We start from the raw sequence: 26,677 nt of genomic DNA, 5'->3' as shown, positions 1-26,677 counted from the left end.
TTTATTTTGTAGCTTACCACAACTTCAATTGCTTGTGTCTTTCTTTATTGCGTTTGCTTATATTTAACACTGTTATTGTTTTTTTGCGGATGAGGTAATTAATGGGTATATTTTATTTTTATGTACTGTGCACTCTGTGTAATGATGCTTTGACGCTTGTGGTACAACAAGAGGGCAACATAGCAAGTTTACCTGAGTGCCTAGGCTTTTCTTCTAGATTATTCACATAGTCTTAGTATAATTCAAAATAAAATAAAAATATTGTACATTTATTTTGCACATATAGAAATAATAGTCATTCTGGGGCAGATGTATTAACCTGGAGAAGGCATAAGGAAGTGATAAACCAGTGATATGTGCAAGGTGATAAACACACCAGCCAATCAGATCCTAACTGTTAATTTACATATTGGAGCTGATTGGCTGGTGCATTTTTCGCCTTGCACATATCACTGGTTTATCACTTCCTTATGCCTTCTCCAGGTTAATACATCTGCCCCACTGTATTGTAGACTAGGTTCATATTACTAAACATCAGGGCTGTAATCCTACAGGAGACCCCAGATCCGGTAAATCAACCCACTGTCTGCAGTCCACTCCGAGTTGTTGCTGACATATACTGTAATAGAGCAGTTTAAAACACTAATCCTCAAAAATAGCTGTTCCCCATGATACATACGAAACCACGAAAGGATGCTATAAACCTGGCCACCAGTTACACTCTATCAAGGACTTTCATGCACCCAGAGAGCAGCAAAAAGGTACAATGTATATTTTGTACAAATAACCCAATGTGTCGCCCATTACACTAAAGTGCTACCCAATGTATGAGATGGTAGTAAGGGTCCGAGTATTAATCTCCCAATAAGCTGACAAATGCACAGAAAAAAAAAAAAGGGGACTTAAGTCAAAAACATAAGAGATAAAACTGGAGTATCAATATCCTTATACACTTTTTCCCCTTTGGAGGGGGGGGGGGGGGGGGCAGTTCAGAGTCAGAAATTGTTGGGTTCATTTCTTCTTCTGCATTTTCTAAAGTTTAGAAATGTTTTAAAAATATATTTTATTTAAAGAAAAAAAAAAAAAAAAATTATATATATATATATATATTATGGGTGTGGTTCGTTTTATCGACAGTATCTAGGTCGACAATGTTTAGGTCGACCACTATAGGTCGACAGTCACTAGGTCGACATGGATGGAAGGTCGACAGGGTTTCTAGGTCGACATGTGCTAGGTCGACAGGTCTAAAGGTCAACATGAGGAATTTTTTTTTTTGTGTCGTTTTCTTTGTAGAGTGACCGGGATCCCAAATTAGTGCACCGCGTCCCCTCGCATGGCTCGCTTCACTCGCCATGCTTCGGGCATGGTGTCTTCGCTCCGCTACCGCTTCACTCGGCACACTTTACCGTTCCAATCGTAGTCCACGTGGATCGTTAAGTATGAAAAAATCCACACAAAAAAATAAAAATGTGAAAAACTCATGTCGACCTTTAGACCTGTCGACCTAGCACATGTCGACCTTCCATCCATGTTGACCTAGTGACTGTCGACCTAAACATTGTCGACCTAGACACTGTCGATCTTCAGACCGGATCCCATATATTATATACACACACACACACACACACACACACACACACAATTCATATATTATTGGCATGTGTTTTTCACCCCCCCATGTCCACAAGCTCCCACTGTAAAATCACCTCCCACCCCCATCAGAAATCACCCCACCATTATCAAATACCCTCCCCCTCCCCAGTAGTAATAGATCCCAGTGCCAGGAATCCTTCACTGATTCCTGGCACCGGGATCAGTGGGGGATTCCTGGCACTGGGATCTATTACTACTGGGGGGGAGGGTATTTCAATGGGTCCCCACTGTTTAGTAAGTCAGTGACGGTAAAAGGCTTGATGACAGGAATATATTTAGCAATTATTGTGATTGGCTCACTTTGCACAATAATGCAGCCATGGCCTGTCTGTAAACATGCAAAAAAAAACAACCAAAAAAAACGAAACACTACAGATGTGGAATAGTTGTAATTTATTTTATTTTTTATTTAGTTTCTACTGATCAGATTTTCAAATATTCACAAAGTATAGATAATAAAAAATTACAATTGCAGACTTTGGCATGACAGCAGTGCCATGTTCCCAGGATTCACCCTACAAATCTATTTGTAAAGAATTTGCCTGTGGTTCCTAGTACAGAACCCCCCCCCAAACATGAACTCTACACTACAGCTGCTGTAGCCCCAGTGAGGTTGATATCACCGCCAATACACACACTTCTAACCTCAGCAAATTCTTTCACTCTGTGCTGGTAATGGCAGACATTCTCATTGTTTACCGACACATTAAATTTGTCATTTTCGAAAAGAAACTGGATCTGGAATAAAGACAAAAAAAACAAAACACACAGTTAGAATGTGGTAGATGCACAAGACCATTCCTGTTACCTAAACAAATTCTAACTAAATCAACTCAATTCACAGTTTGTCTTCATACGCTATATTCCTACAAGCACAGGGGGATGCTGTACAGCTGGGAAGCTGTTAACATACCGCCAGTCGGGATCCTGGCGATCACAATACAGACGCCGGAATCCAGACAAGCTGTGAAACACCGACGTCAGACTACTGGCGACAGTCTGTTCTGCCTCTGTGGGTATCCACGACACCTATAGAGGGAGAATATAACCTGTACAGCGAGCCATCGTGCCCGCAAGGGGCTTTCTAGCTCTCGCACCGCTGCCGGCATACTGGTGGCCAGAATGCCACTGTCGGTATACCAGCCGCCGGTATATCATACTGAATCCCTACAGCCATGCAATCCAGTAGGGCAGGCGCATTTCAGGTCCCACCATTATTAGAAGCCTTTACAGATTTATATCTAATAAACACAGCGTTAAACATTACAACTTGTGCAATATCCATAAGGTGTTTCTATACGACACTTCTATTTAGCAGTGCATTCTTTTTATTGTGGTTTTTCTTAATAGAATTTACATATAGTTTATGTTAAAAGGGAATCTGTCAACTATACACATAGGAGTCTGCCTTTGTGCTCTGAACAGCTCTCTTCAAGCCCTCCCGTCTGCCTTATTCATATATAAATCCGCTCAACATATTAATAAACGTGGTGAATAGGTCACTGGTATTTGTTTTCGTTTCTTCTTTGAAGCCAAAAATGGGGTCCGGTATGCTGACGGCAACCTGAAGACCACCCTATCATGGGTGTGGTATGGTATGCCGGCAGCCGGGCTCCCGGCGACCAGCATACAGACAGCGTGGCACGGTGGCGCGTTGAGCACGCCACGCTATTTGGACCCCCACGAGGGAGAAAAACTGTTGGTATGCCGGCTGTCGGGATTCCGGTGCCGGTATACTGGGCACCGGGATCCCGACAGTCGGCAACCTGAAGACCACCCCTAAAGGACAATTAGCGATGCTACCCAGCAGCCATAGCATGCATCTTCCAAATCACTTTGTCCAAACAAAAGATCCTGCTGGCAGAGGGGTAAGTAAGGGAGGGAGCATCTGTTCAGCTAATTGACATCTCCAGTCCCCAGCATCCATTCTTAGAGTCCCCCAGATAGGATATAAGACAGCAGAAGTAAACAATTGTATATCAATATACAGTGAATCCTTATATGATACAACAGTGGAAAAGCCCTACAGTATTTATATTCTTTACTGCCTTGATATATTTCACCATATTCACCACTGTGTACACCAGCCAGCATACCGTAGGAATACTTTGTTTCAGCCAGTTTCCTTTTATTGTTGGCCAGTAACAAACACATTGGGTGCAGCCATTTTATACAATGAGCCAAATTTTAGCGCAGTAATGCGTGACCGTGAGGCAGGAGGCATAAGATTTCTACATATTCTCCTAAGATTCCATAAGATTTCACATATTCCTATTGAATAGATAAGCTGGTGCCACAGGGTTCATGGGTACAACTTAACTTTTCAGAATATATATATATTTTCTTTAAATTCAAAATTTGGTATTTACAGTGAATGGCTGTCCCTGCTGAAATGGAAATCGAGTATGATGTCGTTCTTCTCGCCCCCAATCATTACGAAGCATAGAATTGCGCACAATAACGTTTGGCTTTTCATCAAATCGGGGATTGAAGTGGAAAACAATATCATTTCCTCTTTTAAAATCAATGACAAACCTAAAAAGGGGAAAAATAAAATGATGAATTTTTACAGCCTATAACCTCCATTTTATAAACATAAAGGAAAAAAAAAAAAAACACTGCATAGGATATTACGTGAATGTTCTAGAAGTTATCAGACTGCCTTAGGTCAAAAGCTAAAGATGTGTATATTGTAGGGAGGTGCTGCCTTCTACCAATTGAATACTGTTTTGTGACTTCTAATATACATTATGGATTAATATGCCATTTTGGAGATCGCTTGGGATTTTTTTTTATTTTTATTTTTTAATGGCAAAGAGTAAAGGAGATGCTAAAGCTGCATACACACTGAAGTCTTTCCTGATTGGTGGCACTGAATCACAGAAAGAGGATTAGTGGCTGGTAGGAAATTTTTAAGTCTGCAGCCACGGAGAAAAATGGAGGCTTCCAAAATTACTTCTCAGGAGGCATATAATATAAAGGTTTATTTTCTGGTGCTGAAAAAGGGTCAAAGGTAACCAATGTTTGAAAACCACAATATATCAAATGGTACAGTCTTTACTCAATAACTAGTTATATACACACACACATAATAAATAAATGCACATTCAGTATAAAACTTTTTTCTAAATGTTAGTGGCTTCATTATAATATATACCAAAACTATAAGTACAGTGTCCTGAGTTAGTAGTTACTCCCATTATAGACAAATACATTAAAAAAAAAGCAACAACCTTAAAATTCACTTACGTGTCAGACAAGAACGTAACGGTAGTGTATTAAAATATATAAATATCTCATGTACCACCAACAGGTCAAGGTTGTGGCTCGCTAATCATCCACAGGCGAGATAGTCTATGTTGCTGGGCCAGTAATTATCTCACCTGCTTCCACAGACAAATCCTCATAGCATGACTTGTGGGGAAAACAAGAGGGGTGAGGCTCAGACCCTCTGCCGTACGGAAATACGCGTCTTAAGCAGTGTTGCAACCATCTCTCTAATACCCCTTTCACATCGCAAACCTGTGTCGGACCCGGGTTTTGAACCCCAGTCCGACCCAGGTCAGAGCCTCACACATTGCACTATTAACCAAGGTTATTCCCAGATTATTGCCTGTTTACTCAACCCAGGTCGCCCATGTTAAAACAGTGTGATGTCATTTTAAGACTTTCTTGGCTCACAATGATGAGGTTACTATACAGTAAAAAAAAAAAAAAAAAGTGGTCTGGGAAATGCTCACAGTGCAGCAATCATAGTTGTGTCCATGTTCCCTTTGTGATCAGGACCAGGAATTAACAGCATGAGAGGGCAGGTGAGAACTTCCGCCCTTACAGCATCTTAATGGTTTTATCCGTTCTCCATTCGTTTGTTATTTTGTCTTTTCTATGCACCATTGTACCCTCGCGGCAACGCTTTGGGCTCGGTGTCTCACTCTGCTCAACACAGGTTACTATTCCAAATAGTTGACGGCATTGACTCAGGGGCTTATGGGGTAGGTCCTCTTCACGAAGGGCAACTAGGCGCTACACAGCAATCATGGCCGACAGAGCACATATCACAGCACAGAGTCCTGAATTTATGATTGTTTAAGCTGTACTGCTGGTAGATTCAGCCTGTGAGAGGTTATTTGAACTTCTCACTTTCTGTAGCTTGGTCTGTAGCTATTTAACAGTGTGCTCCAATTGCAAAAATACAGCGCTGTGCTTTAAGTATTTGCTTCTCCAAAGCCTGCAGCATTCGCTCCTCCAAAGTGTGCAATGTAGTACAGGAAAAAAAACAAAAAACACACCACACGTGCTCTGTGTGCAGGCCTCAGTCAGCTGACATGGAAACAGCCAATCAGCATTATTTTCTCACACCCTGATTGAATATCCCAGGTCTGTAGCTTTTACATGCACAATAATAACCTGGAAATAAGGGTTGAAATACTGGGGTCGGTAGACCCTGATTATTGACTTCGATGCTTTCACGCCGCACCTCGACCCGGGTCGACACAGCAATAACCAGGGAATAACCCAGGTTATTTTGGCGATGTGAAAAGGTACAATACAGGTGCTGCAGTGGCTATTAGACACCTACACATACCCAGTGTCGGACTGAGACATGAAGGGGAATGCAGTTATAGGGGCCCATACTTAGGGGTGTGGCCAGCCTCCAAAGGGGGTGTGGTCAGCCTCCACAGAGGCTTGAAATACACAATAGTTTAGTGCAGTGTAATGCAACATATCTACCATGTATAATACAAGTGCACAGTCTGGAACCTGTCCTGATCCCTAGAGGAAGGAGTGGGCCCTCAGGCAGTGGGGCCTACCGGTGGTTTCCCTGGTGCCCCTGTGGGCCAGTCCGTCCCTGCACATACCTCCCCAATTCCCAAAACTTAGCCATTCCAGGAGGGACAAAATGTTCGGTTCCTGGACTTCCCTCTTAATGCATGATTGCCATCTGAATTCATTGATACTAGGTCGACTTGGTCAAAGGTCGACATGGGTTTTTCACTATTTTTTTTTCCAAATTTTGACCTTTCATACTTAACGATCCACATGGACTACAATTGGGAATGTTAACCTGTGCCGAGCGCAGCGGTAGTGGAGCGAGGCACCGTGACCTAAGCATGGCAAGCGAAGTGAGCCATGCGAGGGGTCACGGTGCACTAATTGGGGTTCCCCGTCACTTTTAGAAGAAAAGGACACCAAAAAAAAAAAAAGTAAAAAAAAATTAATCTCATGTCGACCTTTCCATGTCGACCTAACGTATGTCGATAAGAAAGGCGTTTCAACACAGCTGACAGCAACCATAAATTAAGAATGAAGTCCAGGACCGGAGCATTTTGTCCCTCCTGAAATGGGTCATGTTGGGAGGTATGGGAATAACAGGGATTGTGTATTTCCCTTAACTCTCCAATGTCACTGGCAGATGTATTAAGCCTGGAGAAGTGATAAAGTGGAAGGTGATAACGCACCAGCCAATCGGCTCCTAGCTGTCAAGTTACAAGGGCAGATGTATTAAGCCTGGAGAAGTGGTAAAGAAGTGATAAGTGGAAGGTGATAATGCACCAATCAACTACTAACTGTAATTTTTCAAACCCGTACTGATTGCCTGGTGTGTTATCACCTTCCACTTATCACTGATTTATCACTTCTCCAGGCGTAATACATCTGCCCCTGTAACTTGACAGCTAGGAGCCGATTGGCTGGTGCGTTATCACCTTCCACTTTATCACCTCTCCGGGCTTAATACATCTGCCAGCAAATAATTTAACTAGAAAAAAAAATGCAATTTCTGCTACCAGTTCCCTGCTGCGTTTTCTTCTACCCAACTCCAGTAACATCCTTACCCTCTTCTCTAAAAAAAAGTCTTGAAAGGAAGGAAAAAGATTGGACTTTTCGGTGGCGTACAAGAAGTAAATAATCATACAATAAAATATAACTTATTTTCATTAAATTAAAAGAGCCAATAACTGTGAAATATTAAAATTGCTAAAGACAGGTGCAGGACACAGTGCAACATATATTGTTAAAAAGCCACACTCCCTTAGTCCACTGTGCTGTGCAATGTCCAATATAATCAGTGAAATAGTTTTAGGTTCTATGACCTTATACATAAAGTGCTGTCAGACTATAATTCCAATAATCAATTGGGTTTATTAAGTGCGAACTCTAATATGGTAATCACATGTGTTGTCTGAGGTTTTTAGATCTCAGGCAACTATCCTCTGATACATTAAGTGATCCGCAATGGGAAAAATTAATAGACCGCTAGTGTTGCCACATATAAACTTTTAATATAAATGCTCTATGTTCCTTTATGAAAAATGTTCCCCAGTTGTGAAACAGCCTTTGTATGCCCAGCTGGTTGGCGTTCTCAGTCTATGCCGTCAGCGCCTATGAATGAGCATGCATCTATAACATGTATGTGCGAAATTAGCTGGTTAATGCCAATATTCAGACCATAATATTCATTAGGGTATTGGTAGACTATTTTGCATATAATGTTGCTCAACGTTCTCAGTCTATGCTGTCAACGTATGCAGAACCACCCTTTTAGGCAATGACCAACTGTATGTATAAAGCTGGTTAACTGGCATTCTTAGTCACTGCTGTCAGCGCCTTTCTATTGTAACCTACACAAAACATGTATTCATATGGTAAAATAGGTTAATCTAAATGTAGTATTAGGCAGCGCTCTTAGTCCTGCTGTCAGCGCTCACGATTTCACCTATAATAAATATATCCACCAACAATGGATGTCATTCCTATAATTAAATAGACTCAGATATAGGAATGACATCCATTGTTGGTGGATATATTTATTATAGGTGAAATCGTGAGCGCTGAAATGTATCAGAGAATAGTTGCCTGAGATCTAAAAACCTCAGACAACACATATGTGATTACCATATTAGAATTCGCACTTAATAAACCCAATTGATTATTGGAATTATAGTCTGACAGCACTGACTCAATTTATGTATAAGGTCATAGAACTTAAAACTATTTCACTGATTATAATGGACATTGCACAGCGGGATGCAGTCAGTTTACCTCCAATCAAAATACCGACACCAATTGACCGATGGTCAAAATCCCGACAAGGTCAAAATACCGACATTTAAAATGCCGACAAGGTCAAAATACCGACATGTAAAATACCGACATGTAAAATGCCGACAGGTCAAAATACCGACATGAGTTTTTCATGATTTTTTTCATTGAAACCGACTTGTTCATACTTTACCATCCCAGTGGACCTGGAGGGGGAATATAATAGTGTGCCGAATGCAGCGAGGCACCGTGCCCGAAGCATGGCGAGCGCAGCGAGCCATGCGAGGGGACACGGTACACTTTATACGGTGTCCATGTTGATTTATGTCGACATACACACAAAAAAACATCAGAAAATGCATGTCGGTATTTTGACCTGACAGCATTTTACATGTCGGTATTTTGACCTTGTCAGTATTTGACCTTGTCAGCACAGTGGACTAAGGGAGTGTGGCTTTTTAACAATATATGTTGCACTGTGTCCTGCACCTGTCTTTAGCAATTTTAATATTTCACAGTTATTGGCTCTTTTAATTTAATGAAAATAAGTTATATTTTATCGTATGATTATTTACTTCTTGTGCGCCACCCAAAAGTCCAATCTTTTTCCTTCCTTTCAAAACTTGTTTAATATATTGGCAACAATATATGGTGTGGCAGCACCCCCACAAACTGTGACTAGATATTAGACGGCATAATATAATTTGGGGCATCTTGTATACAATTGTTATAAATTTCAATACTAGTGCAGTAGACTTCCCATTTCCGTTTTCCCTGTGATTAATACTAAAAAAAGAGTCTGGCAGGTGTACACAAATCCTGTATTCACTGCAAGCAGTGCCTGACCGGGATACTCAATCATTTGCATCAGAGCAGCAAAAACAAACATGAAATACACCTGGAGTGAAAACATACACGGTCATTTACAGAGGCCTAACAATCCATCAATGCAAAGTTAAGGGGCGAAGTGGCCATGCAACCATAAGGCACAGATCCCCATTTTGTGTGATAAGTGACCCAGTCAGTCAACAACACAGCTGGTGCATTTTTGTGGAACCATTATTGGCCCTTGTACTTACTGGGAATGAGTGACAACACTGAGGAATGAGGCACTTTGGGCCTCATTCCTCCGTGGTCTCACTACTCAAATCATAATCATTTCAGATATCTGCGCTTGTGAATCTCATTAATAAGCAACGTTCATTTTTTACCCTTGCGCTCATTTAATCTTGTGTGTACTACAACAGCATTATCAGCTAATTGGATCTAGATTACCACGTGACTCAAAAAATCTCAGTCAATTGGAATGAAATCCTCTCTGGCCATGCATGAAAGTTATTCAGCAGAAAGCACTGTAGGACTGTGTGGCACGATCTGCTGACTATACTTACAGGCTGCCATGTCACCCTGTCTCACACTGACAAGCTGGATCTTTCCATTAGGCCAGCCAAATAAGAACAGGTTACTTTGTGCTCAGACCAGCTGAAATGAATGGCCTGTAGGAAGCCAGCACTATGCCTTCCAGTGTCTGCTAGCAGACAAGCATTCTAGAACTCTGGCATGGTTCTATTATCCTGCTTGCATACCAGTAGCTGACCTATTCTGATGTGCATAGGTTATGATAGTAGTAGCATAGGACTTTACGGACAACCTACGTATTGCTAACCATCTCGCTGGTTTTACCTTTTGGCATTAGCGTTGACTACACCTTGAAAAGTTATCAGCAGCCGCGGCACAAGTCCTGAAGGCAAGTTGAGATCATAGGGCACTCTCTAAAAGACAACAAAACCAGTGAAAACATGACTATATTCATTCTATCAAACTACAACACATTAGTCAGATTGTTTAGTTCTGTATTGCTATAATATTCATACTCCAATGACAAAAGCATGTTTGTGACCATTATGCCCAGATTCAATGTGTGGAGACCAAGCCATAAGGGCATAACTCCGCCATTTCTGCAGATTCAAATAATGTTCAGCCCTCAGAGCTTCCTCAGTCATTCCTAAAATAGGAGACTAGCCAGAATGCTACAGGGTCATTCCATGTCAGTTCACCCAGGCATGACACCCACCAACTCAGATTTTCATGATACTTTGTACACTTGATACTCCCACAGAGCTACTTATGCTGCTTTCACATCACAAAACCTGCTTTTAAAACAGTTCTTAAAACGGGTCTGAGCAGTTTAACCCCCTTCACATCGCATGTTGTAACCAGTATATTACCATTTCATTACCGTTTTGGTACCTTTCACACTGAACCCGTTTCACCCATACAAAACAGTGGTTGTCATTGTAAATGGACTTTTCTGGCCCACACATTATTAATAATTATTAATAATTTGGCTAGTCGTATGATGGAACCCAGCAGCTTCAAGCATCTTTACCATATTTTTGTAGATTACTGCATCCTTGACTGTCCCAGATATTTGTCTGCAGATTTCCTCATCCTCTCTGATCCTTAGCAGCTCCCTCACCTCTTCATCACTCCAAGTTGCCATTGTATAATGTATTTGCAGTAAGAAAACGCTTCTAAACCCACTCTCATGTGTCTCCTGTGTTTAACAACCAGTTTCCTGCTTCTGCCTGGTGACATCACACATGGAGACAGCCTATCACCTTCTGTGGCTTGGAAATACCGTTTCTGAGCCTTTCACACTGCACAATGAAACGGGTCTGAAACGGGTAGGACCCTGCTTTTTAACCGTTTCAAAATACCGGTATTTTGAAAACTGTAAATTCAAGGTGGCCCTTTCACACTGCAGCTAGAACCGTTTTGGAAGGCAGAAAAAACGGCAATTTACCGGGTTAAAGCTGCGGTGTGCAAGGGGTATAACCTATGCCAATTTTCTCTTCTCTAGGCCTCACAATTTGAGATATATAGGGGGTCAGTTTCAAAAAATTGCTGGGAAATGCAAATGACACTCCTGATGCTCCGTTTTTCTGAGGTGTATCTGGGGGAAAAAAAATCCCCACCCCCCAAAAAAATAAATAAATCACATCTCCATGCATGATTCACGTATCACTTTGAAATTTTTACCCTTTGTCAATCAAAATGTGGAGATTCCCGTAAGAAAATATTTCATCAATCTTGCCCGACTCAGAGAATTCATTATATATTTTTTTACTTCATACTTAATTTTTTTGGTGCAAAGAAAAAAAAAAGAAAAAGTGGGTTCAATTAGCATTATCAACCTATGGCAGATGAGTTATGTCCCTTATTTGTTTAAATTAAACCTTAAAGTATACTTTAAAATGCTATGAAACCAAAATAATGGGATTTTGATTGCCTGTATGAGTATTTTAATGTTTAATTATAATTCTCTTGTAAAAATGAAAATTACCATAAGGTATAATTTTGCCTACCAGGGGAGTCTTTTCATTTGTATATTTCTATGTATATGTGCAGATTTCAAATTACATTCAGGGGAGGTATTCAGTTAGCTGTGATAACCCGTTTTTTGCGTGAAAAACTTTGATTTTACTGCAAATCGTGAAAGACCCCCTATTCAATTAGCCGTGATATTTTATTGTCAATAATTTTACAGTGAATTTCTCTTCACCTACTCTGAGCATGTGCAAAGTTGGTGAAAATCTCTATTTTAGTACAAAATGTCAGGATTTGGTTTAGAACACCCCTCCCAGGCACTTTGATGTTTCTAATTATTTTTAGCTGGCCAATAATGACATGTAATTTTTGGGGTGAAAAAGTGCAAAGTGACAGAATTTGGGGTTCAAGGAATGGGACAGGTATATTGGGGTGCTTTATGAGTGGGACAAATATTTTTAGGCTTGCAGATGGCAGCAGACCTTTTTTTCCTCACTTTTCCCCCCCCATCTCCTAAAATGGCCCAAATATATACTTATACCAATTTATATTGTACCCCGAATTTAACGAGAGCACTTATTTTGCTGAAAGAAAATAGCTTTTATATATTTTTTTCCTTTTAAAAAAAAAATGCATTTAAAAGCCATTTGACGCATTTTAAGTACGCCAAATCTATTTAATATGACCTCTAATATACTTCTATACTGTTATCCTAGGTTAGTTTGCCATTTTTGGGGGTACAGGCTGATTTCCACATTTTCACCTACACTTTTCACAACAAGAATTTTCACGCAAATCCTGTTTCCACAATGTTTTAATTCGCACCTATTCAATTCCAAAATCACGAAAACTGGATTCTTACAGTGAAAAGTCTAGGTGAAAATTAGGAAATCCGCCTGTACCCCAAAAAATGGCAAACTAACACAGGATAACAGTATAGAGGTTCATTAGAGGTCATATTAAATAGATTTGGGGTACTTAAATTGAGTCAAATGGCTTCTATATGCATTTTTTTTTTTTCAAATTGGAAAAAATATAAAAGCATTTTTTTCTCCAGCAAAATAAGTGCTCTTATTAAATTTGGGGTACATAAAAATGGGCATAAGTTTATATTTAGGTCATTTTAGGAGATTAAAAAAAAAAAAAAAAAGTGAAAAGACTGACTACTCCCACCTGCAAGCCTAAAAACATTTGTCCCACTCAAAGCACCTCAATATACCTGTCCCATACCTTGAACCCCAAATTCCATCACTTTGCACTGTCACCCCAAAAATTACATGTCATTATTGGCCAGCTAAAAATAATTTAAAAACGTCAAAGTACCTATTTAGTCATTAGGGGAGGGAGGGGTGTCCCAGGGGGTTCTGAACCAAATCCTGCATTTTTACCTTCAACAGAGATTTTCCCCAACTTTGCACCTGCCCAGAGTTGTAATTATTGCAGATAATTGAATAGGTTTTGCAATACAATCAAAGTTTTTCACGCAAAAAAACAGGTTGTCGCCGCTAACTGAATACTCCCCTGCTTGTAATTAGAAATCTGCACATACTGTAGACATAGAAATATACAAATGAAAAAACTCCTCTGGTGGGCAAAATTATACTTAATAGTAATTTTCATTTTTAAACGAGAGAATTATAATTAAACATTAAAATACTCATACAAGCAATCAAAATCCCAATATTTTTCTTTCCTAGCCATTTAAAGTATACTTTAAGGTTTAATTTAAACAAAAAATGATAACTCATCTGCCTTTGGTTGATAAGAAATTATTTGGTGCAAAAAAGTGAGTTAAGTATGAAGCAAAGGAATGTATAATGAATTCTCTGAGTCAGGCAAGATTGAGAAAACATTTTTTACGGGAATCTCCATATTTCGACTGACAAAGGGTCAAAATTTCAAAGTGATACATGGATGAGGCACTAAGATGTGAATATTTTTCCAGATACACCTCATAAAAAAATGGAGCATCAGGAGTGGCATTTCCCAGCAATTTTTCAAAACTTTGAAGCCCTATATCTCGAAAACTGTGAGGCCTAGAGAAGAAAAATTTGACATGGGTTGGTAGCTATGTGGTAGTATCAAGTGTACAAAGTATCATGAAAATCTGGGTCGGTGGGTGTCCTGCCTGGGTGAACTGGCACGGAATGACCCTACAATCACCAGCTCAACTTCATGGTTTAACAAGGGCGTAACTAGCATGGGTGCAGCCACTATGGGGCCCACAGCTGAGGGCGGCCTCCATCTTCCATGTGTTGTATAGATTTTTTTTCACCACTGAGTGGTACATAAGGGACCTCACAAACCATTGCTATGGAGCCCACAAATATCTAGTTACACCTCTGGAGTTAATGGATTACCCTGAACTGCCATTTTCACATAACGCTCAGGATGATCAAACCTAACTCCATACATAAGCGGTCAGCGTGAGAATTGTAAGACCATTAATAGAGAGGATGAGACTACATTTACACTTCACAGGCTAATGGTTTATGTTATGGTAAATACAATTTTGTATTCCTGTCACACCATTATGCCTTAGGGCAGCACATCTTAAAGTGCACAAATGTGTAGATACACCTGCATGCTATATTATTGACATATTCAAATAAAAACTTACCAGTGGACCAGTGGGAGCTGAAGGTCCTACTGGTCCTGGCTGCCCTGGTGTGGGAGCTCCTGGATAAGTCTGCCCTGATGGTGGGAAACCTGGATATCCTGGGTACTGCTGTCCAGCTGGGGGGGCTCCTGGGTACTGCTGTCCAATTGGGGGGGCTCCTGGGTACTGTTGTCCAGCTGGGGGGGCTCCCGGGTACTGTTGTCCAGCTGGGGGGGCTCCCGGGTACTGTTGTCCAGCTGGGGGGGCTCCCGGGTACTGCTGTCCAGCTGGGGGGGCTCCCGGGTACTGCTGTCCAGCTGGGGGGGCTCCCGGGTACCCTGGATATGCTTGACCTGGAAACCCTCCTGGATATTGCTGTCCAGGGTTCTGAGTGCCCCAGGGATTATTTGTGTTCTGACCTTGGGATTGCAGGCCACCTGCATTGCTTTGACCTGATAAAGCATCGTCCAGCTAATTAAAAATGAAAATAAAGACAAATACAGTTAAGCAGCATGACAATTGCTGAAAATTAACATGTTTATTTATAATGTGGGTGAAGATAGGCATAGAGCATTAATGGAATAAGATCAGAGGTGGGGGTGAGGAAATATTGTTGTTGTTTTTAAATAAAAATGATGAGAACACCTGCTTAAGATGCAGTTGTGTTTTTAGTGGAGTAGTTTTAATTCACTTGATGCTTTCACCAATACATTCCAAAGAGTAGGCAGCATCACAGAGACTCTGGGTAAGGCTGGCCTCATCAGGTTCTAAAGCAGGCCTGGCCAACCTGTGGCTCTCCAGCTGCTGTGAAATTACACATGCCAGCATGCTCTGCCACAGTTTTAGCATTTCCTAATAGCTTAGGCTGAGTACACACTTGCCGATGTCCGTGACATCGTGCAAGATCCCACGCAAACAATATCGTTCATACACACTGAACGATATCGTTTGTGTCTCGACAGTGACAGCATCCACATCCAGGTGCATGCCGTCTCGTACAATGGGGGTCATTCCGAGTTGATCGCTCGCTAGCTAGTTTTAGCAGCCGTGCAAACACTATGCCGCCGCCCACTGGGGAGTGTATTTTAGCTTAGCAGAAGTGCGAACGCATGTGCAGCCGAGCTCTGCAAAAACAGTTTGTGCAGTTTCTGAGTAGCTCTGAACCTACTCTGCGCTTGCGATCACTTCAGCCTATTCGTGTCCGGATTTGACGTCATACACCCGTCCAGCGAATGCCCACCCACACCTGCGTTTTTTTCAGACACGCCTGCGTTTTTGCAAACACGCCCTGAAAACGGTCAGTTGACACCCAGAAACGCCCCCTTCCTGTCAATCTTCTTGCAGCCATCAGTGCGACTGAAAACTTTGCTAGAACTTGTGCACAACCACAACGGGCTTTGTACCCGTACGTCACACGTGCGCATTGCGGGGCATACGCATGTGCAGAAATGCAGATTTTTAGCCTGATCGCTGCGCTGCGAACAACGGCAGCTAGTGATTAACTCGGAATGACCCCCGATATCTTTAGATTTCAAGTTGAAAAAGAAAGATATTGTACCTCGTTAACGATATAGGGTATACACACAGTGGCGGATCTTGCCACGGGCAAGCAGGACTATTGCCCGGGGCGCCGCCTTCCGGAGGGCGCTGGCGCCATCCGGAGGGCGCCGCACCGTGGCAAGATCCGCAACTGCTGCCCGCTGTGTCCCTGTCCGCCTCCGCTGCCGTCCCCATCCTGAAGGGAACTAGACGCTATGCGTCTAGTTTCCCTTCCTGGAGAGTAACTTTGCTGAGCGGTGCGCGATGACGTCATCGCGCACCGCACAGCAAAGGTCCTCTCTACGAAGGGAACTAGACTCATAGCGTCTAGTTTCCCTTCGTGGAGAGGACCTTTTGCTGTGCGGTGCGCGATGACGTCATCGCGCACCGCTCAGCATTCAAGCGGCGCTTTTAATGTACAGGGGGCGTAATTGACCACGCCCCCTGTATTAGGCCACGCCCCATTTCCTGCCCGGGGCGCAGAGCGCCCTTGAACCGGCCCTGTATACACACTTGCCGATGAATACAATATATTGTCCGATCCGCCAGTTCGGACGATATATCGTGTGCACATCGGCAAGTGTGTACCCAGCCTTGGATTAAAGGGATACAGTGGCAACTCTTGTAATGACTAGGAGCCCGCTAACAAGGGAAGGTGATTGCAGAGAGCTTAAAGGTCAGTTGTATCAGTTTAACGTAATGTTGGCATTGGTACAGGAGGCAGGAAAGGGAGTTTTGTCCAGAGCATCTGTGGAGGTTAGGATTAGACAAGTAACTGGTTGGGTAAGGTCATATCTGTCTAGGTATTACATCATTTGGGAGTTATGGGACAAGTCAGAGGGCTGTGTTGAAGTGATGGTAGGAAGAAGTTCTGATATTACACTTTAGGATAGGGATTGGGGAGTTCCTTACATTATGGGAATAATTAAACATTTACTGCTCATCCGTTCCCAGCTTCAACAGCAGCTTCAAACTTTGCAAGATCGGGTGGGGGCAGCAATAGTATATTAAATGCTGCTGAAAGCAGAAGGGGATTAAGATTAGATGTTTGTGGTCCACTAAATGTAAAGAAGTGAGATGTTCGACTATGATATAGGATTAACAAGTGCCCTCATTGTGAAATGGTATACGTAGATACTTTGCCAACTGCAGCAGCCTATGCAGATATATTTCTGATCGTTTAGAAACGCAAGATTAATAAATAGGCAGCAGATAAAATAAAATGCTCAGATGCTTACCGAAAACTCTGACATTTTCTGAAAGGATGGAAAATAAAGAGTTTAGTTGCATGATTTAAAAGGAGATACCTGAATTCATACAATGATTTACAAGTTACATATTGTGATTACATAGGCTGCTATAAAATAGGTAAGGTCCTAATAATTTGTCAGAAGGAGCATTTGCGGTTAGCCCACCAGTCAGAGAGCCACCATTAAATAAGCAAGTCACGGAGCCCTTGAGTTCCAAACTGGTGAAGCCCCAGATGAATTCTCAAACAACTTCAATTACACCAGCCACTTGTGGAGGCAGTCAGCATGCATTAGAATGCAGCCCACTAACCTATGGTTCTATCAGTGACACCCAAGACTGTGACCACCTGCCCACTCAGCACGGCAAGTAACTTTTACAAGGAGAACACATGTTCTAGGACCTGGGTGGCCTATAGATCCACAGTATGCAACTGTCCAGCACCCTGTATCTAGGTCCCTCCATCATGAAGCTTCTGACATGCTGTATAAACAGTGGCAAGTGCATAATGACCTACAGTAAGCTCACGTTTTGCATAAGATTCATAGGAAAATAACAAAAACTTAAAAAGGTATATTTCTAGCTTGTGATTTCCAAGATAATTAACAAGTCCTAAAGCTAGTGTCCCTTTGCCACTGTAATCATTCAGACAAGAGAATTTCCCAACTACAACTATTAGTAGAAGATGCTGCAAACTAAAACTGTAGCAATTCACTCTGAAATAATGAGTGACTGGCATGTTGGGATGCTCTAGTGCAGATGTAACCGGAGAAGGGATAAAGAAGTGATAATGCGCAAGGTGATAATGCACCAGCCAATCATTACGGATTTGAAAAATGACAGGACTGGAGCTGACTGGCTGGTGCGCTATCACCTTGCACTTATCACTGCTTTATCCCTTCCCCAGGCTTAATACATCTGCCTCTCTCTCTGTCCACAGGACCCCAAACAGTTTAGGTTTCCCAGCAGGACTGTCTTATACTATGGGCTCAATGGGCAAATGCCGAAGGGCCCCAGTAGTATAAGGGACCTGGGCTGATAGCTGAGGGTCCCCTTTTTTCAGGGGTACCAGAGTTTTTTAAATCGACCCTGGGGAACCGGAGATATCTGGCTTCAAAGCAGATATCTCTGGTTCTGTCTGACTACATTTTTCTGTATACTCTAAAAGCTGGGACTCTCCCTTTTGGTGGACACTGGTAGCTTGTCTCTACTGTGCCCGGAACCAGTGATATCAGCCTTCCAGCAGATGGTCCCTGCTCCAGCGCCATACGCCTAATAATGCAGTTTTATATTTTCGTTGGTGGATTGCTGACTCCTGAACTCTGACCCCCAAGTCCACAGTACCTCCTAAAAGGTGGGGCTCTCTAGTTTTTTTTTTTTTTTATCCCATTGAAAGCTAAGAAATCTATTTCCAGGAACTGGAGATATCTGCAGTCAAGAAAGCTGCCTTCCCACCCACCGGAAACTGCTGAATATTAAACCCACTCCACTATCCACCCTCCCCTGCATATTAAACACCCCCTACCACCCTGGAAGTCATGTACTGTGGCCCCTTTATTCAGCCTAATGCCCCCCTCTACAGTTCAGTGTTCTCCATCCCGCCCCATTCCCCACCATCTGTGCAGTAAAGGAGTAATTAGCAGAAATTACTGCTCCAGGTCCATGCTGAGCAGAAGATAGAAGATCCCCTACTGCCCGTGGAACCTCAAAGCTGCTGCTGATAGCACCCCCCACCCCTACAGCTGGAGGATGGTTAGGGGCCCCAGTGCATTGCTTTACCCAGGGGCCTACACTGCTGTTAAGACAGCCCTGTTTCCCAGGTCACCAAGCAGGTGCACAGGTGTAATTACTTACTGACAATTAAAAGATCCACAGGTGGGACTAGTTATTTCACTTGTGCAGCAGTAGATTTAGGGGTTTGGCCGCCCCTAGGCACAACATAATTGAACGCCTCCACCCCTCTTCAAACCACATACATACTGCACACACACTGCATACACACAAACTGCATAGACCCACACTGTACACACAATGCACGCCCACACTGCACATACACTCACTACATAAACCCACACTGCACACAAACACTGCATAGGTCCACACAGGGCTGGCTCTACCATTAGACCGCTTTAGGTGGCTGCCTAGGGGTGCTGGTTGCTGGAGGGCGCTACTGAATTCATACAGCAAAAAACTGAAGGCCGTCTCTGTATGCAGCCTCCTCCTGCTGGTCTAATCAGGTGCAGCCGCCACTATCAGGCTGTACCACATAGTGCCTCAGTGCTTCCTCCGTTCTGACACATGTAATATCCAGTCATGTGAAGGCACATGGAAGCCATAGTTACATTCGCCTCCTGAGGGGCACCCCTACAGCTGCTCCCCATAGCCCTGATGCACCTCCTCCAGGTCCCTGGATCCTGGCTCCCCAGCAGCAAGCAGCACCTGACTACATGTCTGCACCCAGCAGCATCGCTGTAATGCTGCTGCTGCTGCCTGGGGAAGGAACCATGCCAAAGATGAGGGGAAACAACTTTTAGGTAAGTAACCCATGGGGGTTTCTCCAGGACCACAGACAGTACATATATTACAGCCCGATGAGTGGTTTGCACTTGTAAACAGCATAATTAAAAAAACACAGACACTGTGGCACAATACTGTACACATGGAGGAGGGGGGGTCAGTAATGAAGTTACAGATGGGGGATGAAACAATAAGGAGCATACAAATATATTTATGTGTCTATATCATACCTCCCAACTGTCCCGATTTTCGCGGGACAGTCCCGTTTTTGGGGACTGTCCCGCTGTCCCACCCGCGGGCCACAGTGTCCCGCGGTGGGGGGGCAGTTGGGAGGCTCTGTCTCTCGCTGCCCTGCTTAGCAGAGCAGCGGTGAATAGACGCTGTGCGCATGTGCACAGCGTCTATTCATTGGAGACAGAGGGAGAGGGGGCATGCCAGCGGCTCACAGAGCGCTGGGCATGCAGCTTCAGTGACGAAAACGGGGGCGTGGCTCGCGATCGCGGGTCCTCCCGCTAAGCCACGCCCCCTTTTCATGGGCCACGTCCCCTTTTCGGGAGCACGCGCGGCTTCGCCGCGCGGGTGTCCCTCTTTCAAGAAGGCAAAAGTTGGGAGGTATGCTTCTACACATACAATTAAAATATATATATATTGCATGAAGGTGGGGTACCTTGGCGAGCGGTATGCAGGCTTCCGTGCGTGCATTGGCCAATTCACTAACTAAATCCCCATCATTTATTCATTGATGTTGTGAGGATAAGTGAGCTCATTTTGGTGAGTGCTGAACTTGTTGTATATATATATATATATATTTCGGCACTCACTCAAATTATCAAACATCCAGGTGGGTGTGTATCGGGATGCCGGTGGTCAGCATCCTGGCCACAGAATGCCGGTGGGGGGGCGAGGGTATCAAGCCCCTTGCGGGCTTTGTGGCAACCTGTGGTCACCACAGGTTCTATTCCCACTCTATGGGTGTCGTAGGAATAGTCCCTGCTGGCATTCTCAGCGGGCAGGAGATGTAGGGTGAGATAATGTGACCGCCGGTCTCATAAATATTATATATATATATATATATATATATATATATATATATATATATATATATATATATATATTATAGATATCCACACATACATATACACATGCACACATTATCCAGGCATTCAGCAAATATGTGAAGTTGGCCTCAGTGTCCTATATAATTCCTATCATGCCAGCTAGTGGGTATACATAGACAGCAAGACTGGTCATCACTCAAGGATTTGAAAGTGAAAGTATATTGTGACTTTGTTTACAATATACCTCTTCACTTTAAAAGTCCTTGAGTGGTGTCCCTTTTCTCTGTATATGTATAATGATGCAATTCACCCCAGTTGACATAGTGGCTACCTGCAGCTCCCCTCTGAGAGGAGGTGGGGTTTCCAGGTTAGTGGGTGCTAGGCTGATGCTTTGCCTAGGGTGCAGCTGGATCCACACTGCACACGCTGCATACACACAATTACCTCACAGGCAGCAGAGTACTGTGTCTCTCTGGCTGGTCGGGGAATCTGCAGCAGCTCAACTTCCCTTTTTCTCTCTCCCTGCTCAGTCCCGTCTAGCTCTGCCCCCCCTGCTCTGTCCCGTGTAGCTCTGCTCCCCCTGCTCAGGCCCATGTAGCTCCACCCCCTGCCCCTTTTCTCTTCAACTAAAAAATAAAATGCAGACTGCTCAGATGCTGCAGTAGGTGGGAAGGGGCAGCCTGTGGTGAAAAATGCACCACTGCACTTGTGATTAGGGATGGACATCGGAAGCCCACCAAATGATGGCTGGGCTTCCGCCATCTAATCTTTTTATGCTATGGTATCTAACCATCACATCAAAAGAAGTCGCTAGAATTTTTTTTTCATGATTTGTTCATGTGCAAAAAAAAACGTTTGTGCATGCGCAAAACCTCTGCAGCGTGGCTGGCTGGGAATGGTATTGGGGATGGGACCCAGAGTAAAGATTGGTACACCATCAAAATCGAAATGGTAAAATACACTAACCTCAAATCAAAAAGATTGATTGTTTCAAACCATCGCTTTCAGATGGCCATCCCTACTTGTGATTCTGCGGTGAGGAGACATGGGAAAACATGAACTGTTTGTGGTCCTGAGGACAGAGTTTGATAAACTATGCTCTAGTGCAGTGATGGTTAACCTTGACACTCCAGCTGTTGTTGAACTACACATCCCAGCATGCCCTGCATCAGTTTTAGCATGGCCAAATAGCAAAACTGTAGCAGGGCATGCTGGGATGTGTAGTTCAACAGCTGGAGTGTCAAGGTTAGCCATCACTGCTCTAGTACGACTGCACTCACCAGTAAAATCTGTATTACAAGAAATGACTGAACTGCAGCACATGCATTGGTATAATCTGTGATTGGGAAAATGAGCAGCTGCCGTTGTTGCCTGTACATGGTTAAGTGTCATTTGAACTGAATGACTCATCACAGCCCACATGAGATGATGAATCAGCCTGAGGGGAAGGAGAGTCCTAAGTACTCACACAGGCAAATCTAACAAAACAGTGAGTAGAACTTCAGAAAACACATTACACCGATTTATCAGCAGAGTTAAGTCAGGCTGATAATTCCTCAAGGGCATATAGTTTAGGGCTCTTCTTCAATATTTGACTGAATGTATACAGTGAATAAACTGGACTATACGTTGCACAGGAAGGGCTGCGTTTTCTGAACATCGCTAGAAAAACTAGAACTGTATAAAGTTTATATTTGTCTTTGATCTGATGAGAGATAACCCACCAGGAAGATTTGCTATTTTCAGATTGTAGTTTGCATTTCCAAAGAACATTTTACAAAGCGAAACATGGCACCCTGCAGTATACGTTCAAGAGCCTGGCTGTCAGGATCCCAGCAGTGGAAATACCGCCGCCAGAATCCCGATCAGGTCAGCTTCTATATCTATATATATATATATATATATATCTATATCTATATCTATATCTATATATATATATATCTATATCTATATCTATATCTATATCTATATCTATATCTATATATATATATATATATATATATTATATCTCTTCCCAACATGACCCTTTCCAGGAGGGACAGAATGCTCTGCTTCTGGACTTTTCTCTAAATTACTGATCGCCGGCACCTGGCATGGATAAGAAAGGTGTTTCAGCACAGGTGATGGTAATCATAGATTAAGAGGGAAGTCCAGGAGCAGAGAATCATGTCCCTCCTGGAGAAGGCTACGTTGGGAGAGATATAGATATTGATATATATTTATATTAGTACCAGCACTCCCAGGTTATGCTTACGGCACTTTGCTGGTTTCCCTCACATAGGCAGAGTACATGCAGCACTCCAGACTCCAAGTAATTCAATGCAGACACAAAGTAAGGTGCAACGTTTCAATGCCTTTAATATGGCTTTTCATCAGCCTTGATGTGCCTGCATTGAATTACTTGGAGTCTGGAGTGCCGCACCTACAGCTGTATGTATTTTATATATATACACTTTTCATATTCCAAGTCCCTTTCTCATCAGCTCCATTATACCATGTGACATTCATGATACTTCAGTCATGGCACTGCCTCATGCCCCATAACGGTTGTGAGTTTGGCAGGGAAGCTCTGTTTTAAGGGCTTGGTTATACTGTCCTGACCAGGTGCCAGGCACACCAACCACTGCTAATGAATTGGTCTTTCCAGAGAAGGGAGGTAAAGGGCAGCCCCAAGGAATAGTGGAGCATAAGGGAAGGTGTTTTATTTAGAATCCAGCCAAAGGTTTACTTGTAGCAAATTTAAATTTTCTTTATGCAGATTTCCCCAGTAGCCATAAAAACCAACAGTGGTCAGAGGAATCTGGCTACGCGGAGGATTAGCAACACATACCAGGAGCACATTCCAAGTCCTGCAGAGTTACATTGTAGTTACTCCTCTTTTAGGCCAAAGGCAAGGGTGCAACTACCAATGGTCCCATGTTTCTGTGAAAGTTTTATAGCCAATGAGCGGTAACGGGGGCCCTTACATATGCGGTTATGGGGTCAACAACTTACTAGCTATGCCCCCTGCCTGGAGGCTTCAGGTCTATCTGATAAGACATTTAAAATGCCACACCTTGGCTTAGGCAGAACATGTTCAGAAATGCACTTTAAGTAGTTAATTTATATATAAACAATAGATGGGATAAAAGTAAGGTTCCAGTTCAGATTAGAAAGATAGTAGCTACCGAAGCAGTATTGCCTCACAAGAAAGTAAATCAGTACAAAAAAAAAAAAAAAAAAAACTATTAATATATAATTTTTTTTTTGTTAATGCATTAGGGTCAGGGATGTAGCTGGGACTTATGGGCCCACCCTATGGGTGATAATACTGAAAGATATGAACGATCTCGTTCATTAATAAACGAGATACCGTTCATATCTTTCAGTGTGGAGGCACCAGCGATGAACGATGCGCGGCTCCGCGCTCGTTCATCACTGGTGCCCCGTCGCTTGTGCATGCAGGCCAATATGGACGATCTCGTCCATATTTGCCTGCACTGCTATGGAGCCAGGTGACGGGGGGAGTGAAGAAACGTCACTCCCCCCCCCCCCTGCCGCCAGGTCGCCCGTATCCGCTGTGGGGCAGCTCGGCGGCGGATCACAAAGTGTGTAGGGCCCTTTACAGTTTAGGGTTTGATGTCGGCTGCTCGCTAACCTTACAGTTTTGAAACACTAAAGAACAAAAACATAATTCTGCTTGTAATGGTGTAAAAGAGTATGAGCTCATAACACATAAGGGGGGTACACACGGAGAGATCAGTGTTTAAAATCTAATCAATCTGACTAGACTGCTTAGATTTTAAGCACAGATCTGTCGTGTGTATGCCCCCCAGCGATAGCGATGTGTGGACCCGTGCATTGCTATCGCCGGTGCTAGATTGAGCCTGCACTATCGCCGGTGCTAGATTGAGCCTGCATGCAGGCCCATTCTAGCGGGTCGCTCACTAAAGCGCTGTGTTTAGTGAGTGGCCCCCCGTGACCCCCTCCTCACTCAGCACACATTGCGCTGTGCTGAGCGGGGGACGAGATGTGTGCCAAGCGGTCTGTGTGTTAAGATCACTCAGCACACATCTCTCCCGTCAGTACTGGCCTATAGAATCAGATAATTGGGATTTAGCAATCTGTGCACCACAAATATTTAACCCATACTGTACTATGATGAAAGCTTATGCTTGAGACAATAGTTAAACACAAGGTAACTCGTTCAGTAAAGCTTCCTTTATAACATACTGTAACTTTCCTATAAAACTGGTTCACAAATTTTTTCTAGGCCACTTCCCCCTTGGTTCCACAAACTTATCCCCAGCGACCACAACCCATCAAGAAAGATGTTAATACAAACCCGTAACAATTTATTTATTATTCAAACTTCAGTCTGTTCCCCTAGGTAAAGTCTCCCCCTCTATCTACTCCCAAGGTGGAAGCACCACCCACTTCAGGAGCAACAGCTATTAAACTATCACTTACATTCACTCCCATCAGTTTTGGGATAATCTGATACTCTTTAAGAACATATTAAAGGCTTAAAATGACCCTGCATGTATGAGGCGTCAAACAAATATTCAAAACACACTACGCTGGACTCATGTCCAGGCTACCATGTTTCATCCTTGTCTACTTTCCTGGAAGTAACCCCCAGAAGAGCAGACTGATCTGCGTCCTGCCCACACCCTAGTGAAGCAGACAGGATGGAGAGATAATCCCCAGCAATCGCGTATCCGTGGGGAAGGGGAGGGGCTAAAATACCATGAACTGTGTCATTTTAGCCCCTTCCCCGCAGGTCAGCGGTTTCCTGATGTGGGGGCAGGGCCTGATGATGTCAGAGACCTGCCCCCCCCCCCCCCCGGAGTTCCCTGCAGCATCTCCTCTCTGGGCTTCTCCCGTAGAGGAGAAAATAAAAGTAGCTTAGTACACCTTGTGCTTATTGTACTATTGGGTCGTATTCCCAGTCACACTCTCTATAATGTCACATAGTCTATATAATAGTATATAACAGTTTGCGATGTCAATGGCCTGCACTGCAACCCACAAGTCTTCATTTATTGGGGCAGATGTATTAACCTGGAGAAGGCATAAGGAAGTGATAAACCAGTGATAAGTGCAAGGTGATAAACGCACCAGCCAATCGGCTCCAATATGTAAATTAACAGTTAGGAGGGTATTGGATGGTGTGTTTATCACCTTGCATTTATCACTGGTTTATCACTTCCTTATGCCTTATCCAGGTTAATACATCTGCGGCACAGTTTGGTCTGTATATTGTTTTTACAAACTACTGTTTGCTGTGCAATTTTATTTTGTGGTTGCATAATACTGGAGTCATATTTTTATAATGAACAGTCTGTCCCATTTGCAACACCGTCACTATGCACTTTAGTTATGTTCATGTCCCACTCTTTGATTTCTTTGTTTATGCAAAACTTAATACAAATTACTCAACTTTAAAAAAAAAAAAAAAAACACGCTGAAAGGAGGAAAGTATACGGCCTAAGGGGATCTAGTTGCACAGGGGATAAAATCAGGCTAATAAAACATAAACCTCATCAGCTTTAACAGTCAGCGTATTAACACTTCCAGTAAAGTTCTACCAAAGACACAGAACTGTAAATACTTACTGATGGCTGTAAGCAGGAATCACAGGCCCAGGGCTCAGACAGGGATGTGTTCAGAGAGATCTAAGCAGAGACTCTGCAGCTGCACATATATA

At 43.0% G+C, this 26,677-nt stretch overlaps 1 protein-coding gene across 3 annotated transcripts; it reads right to left on the bottom strand.

Moving 5' to 3' along the window:
- Window positions 1–2,034: 2,034 nt before the first annotated feature.
- On the bottom strand, window positions 2,035–26,677 carry LGALS3 (galectin 3). Of its 3 annotated transcripts, XM_063947947.1 has the most exons (7): window positions 26,586–26,664; window positions 21,955–22,018; window positions 17,404–17,421; window positions 14,648–15,097; window positions 10,381–10,469; window positions 4,026–4,191; window positions 2,035–2,394 (listed from the first exon to the last, which is right to left on the bottom strand). In XM_063947947.1, exons 3-7 carry the CDS (start codon window positions 17,416–17,418, stop codon window positions 2,239–2,241), a joined length of 876 nt encoding a protein of 291 aa, XP_063804017.1. In that variant the 5' UTR covers window positions 17,419–17,421; window positions 21,955–22,018; window positions 26,586–26,664; the 3' UTR covers window positions 2,035–2,238. The 3 variants fall into 3 exon arrangements, with proteins under 3 accessions (XP_063804017.1, XP_063804016.1, XP_063804015.1); XM_063947946.1 differs by lacking the exon at window positions 21,955–22,018 and having other exon boundaries at window positions 26,586–26,677; XM_063947945.1 differs by lacking the exons at window positions 21,955–22,018; window positions 26,586–26,664 and adding an exon at window positions 21,433–21,754.

Source organism: Pseudophryne corroboree, chromosome 12 (genome assembly GCF_028390025.1).
Source record: "Pseudophryne corroboree isolate aPseCor3 chromosome 12, aPseCor3.hap2, whole genome shotgun sequence".
Lineage (NCBI taxonomy): Eukaryota > Metazoa > Chordata > Amphibia > Anura > Myobatrachidae > Pseudophryne > Pseudophryne corroboree.
Note: the sequence above shows the minus strand (reverse complement) of the source record. Positions and strands in the feature narration are given on the sequence as shown.

Excerpts from the sequence above, each read along its gene's own strand:
- LGALS3 (XM_063947945.1), bottom strand. The coding sequence starts at position 21,750 with ATGGCGGAAGCCCAGCCATCATTTGGTGGGCTTCCGATGTCCATCCCT. Across the intron at positions 10,470-14,647 it reads CAGCTCCCACTGGTCCACTG|AGAGTGCCCTATGATCTCAA; the intron begins GTAAGTTTTTAT and ends GTTGTCTTTTAG. Across the intron at positions 4,192-10,380 it reads GTCAACGCTAATGCCAAAAG|GTTTGTCATTGATTTTAAAA; the intron begins GTAAAACCAGCG and ends TCCCCTTTTTAG.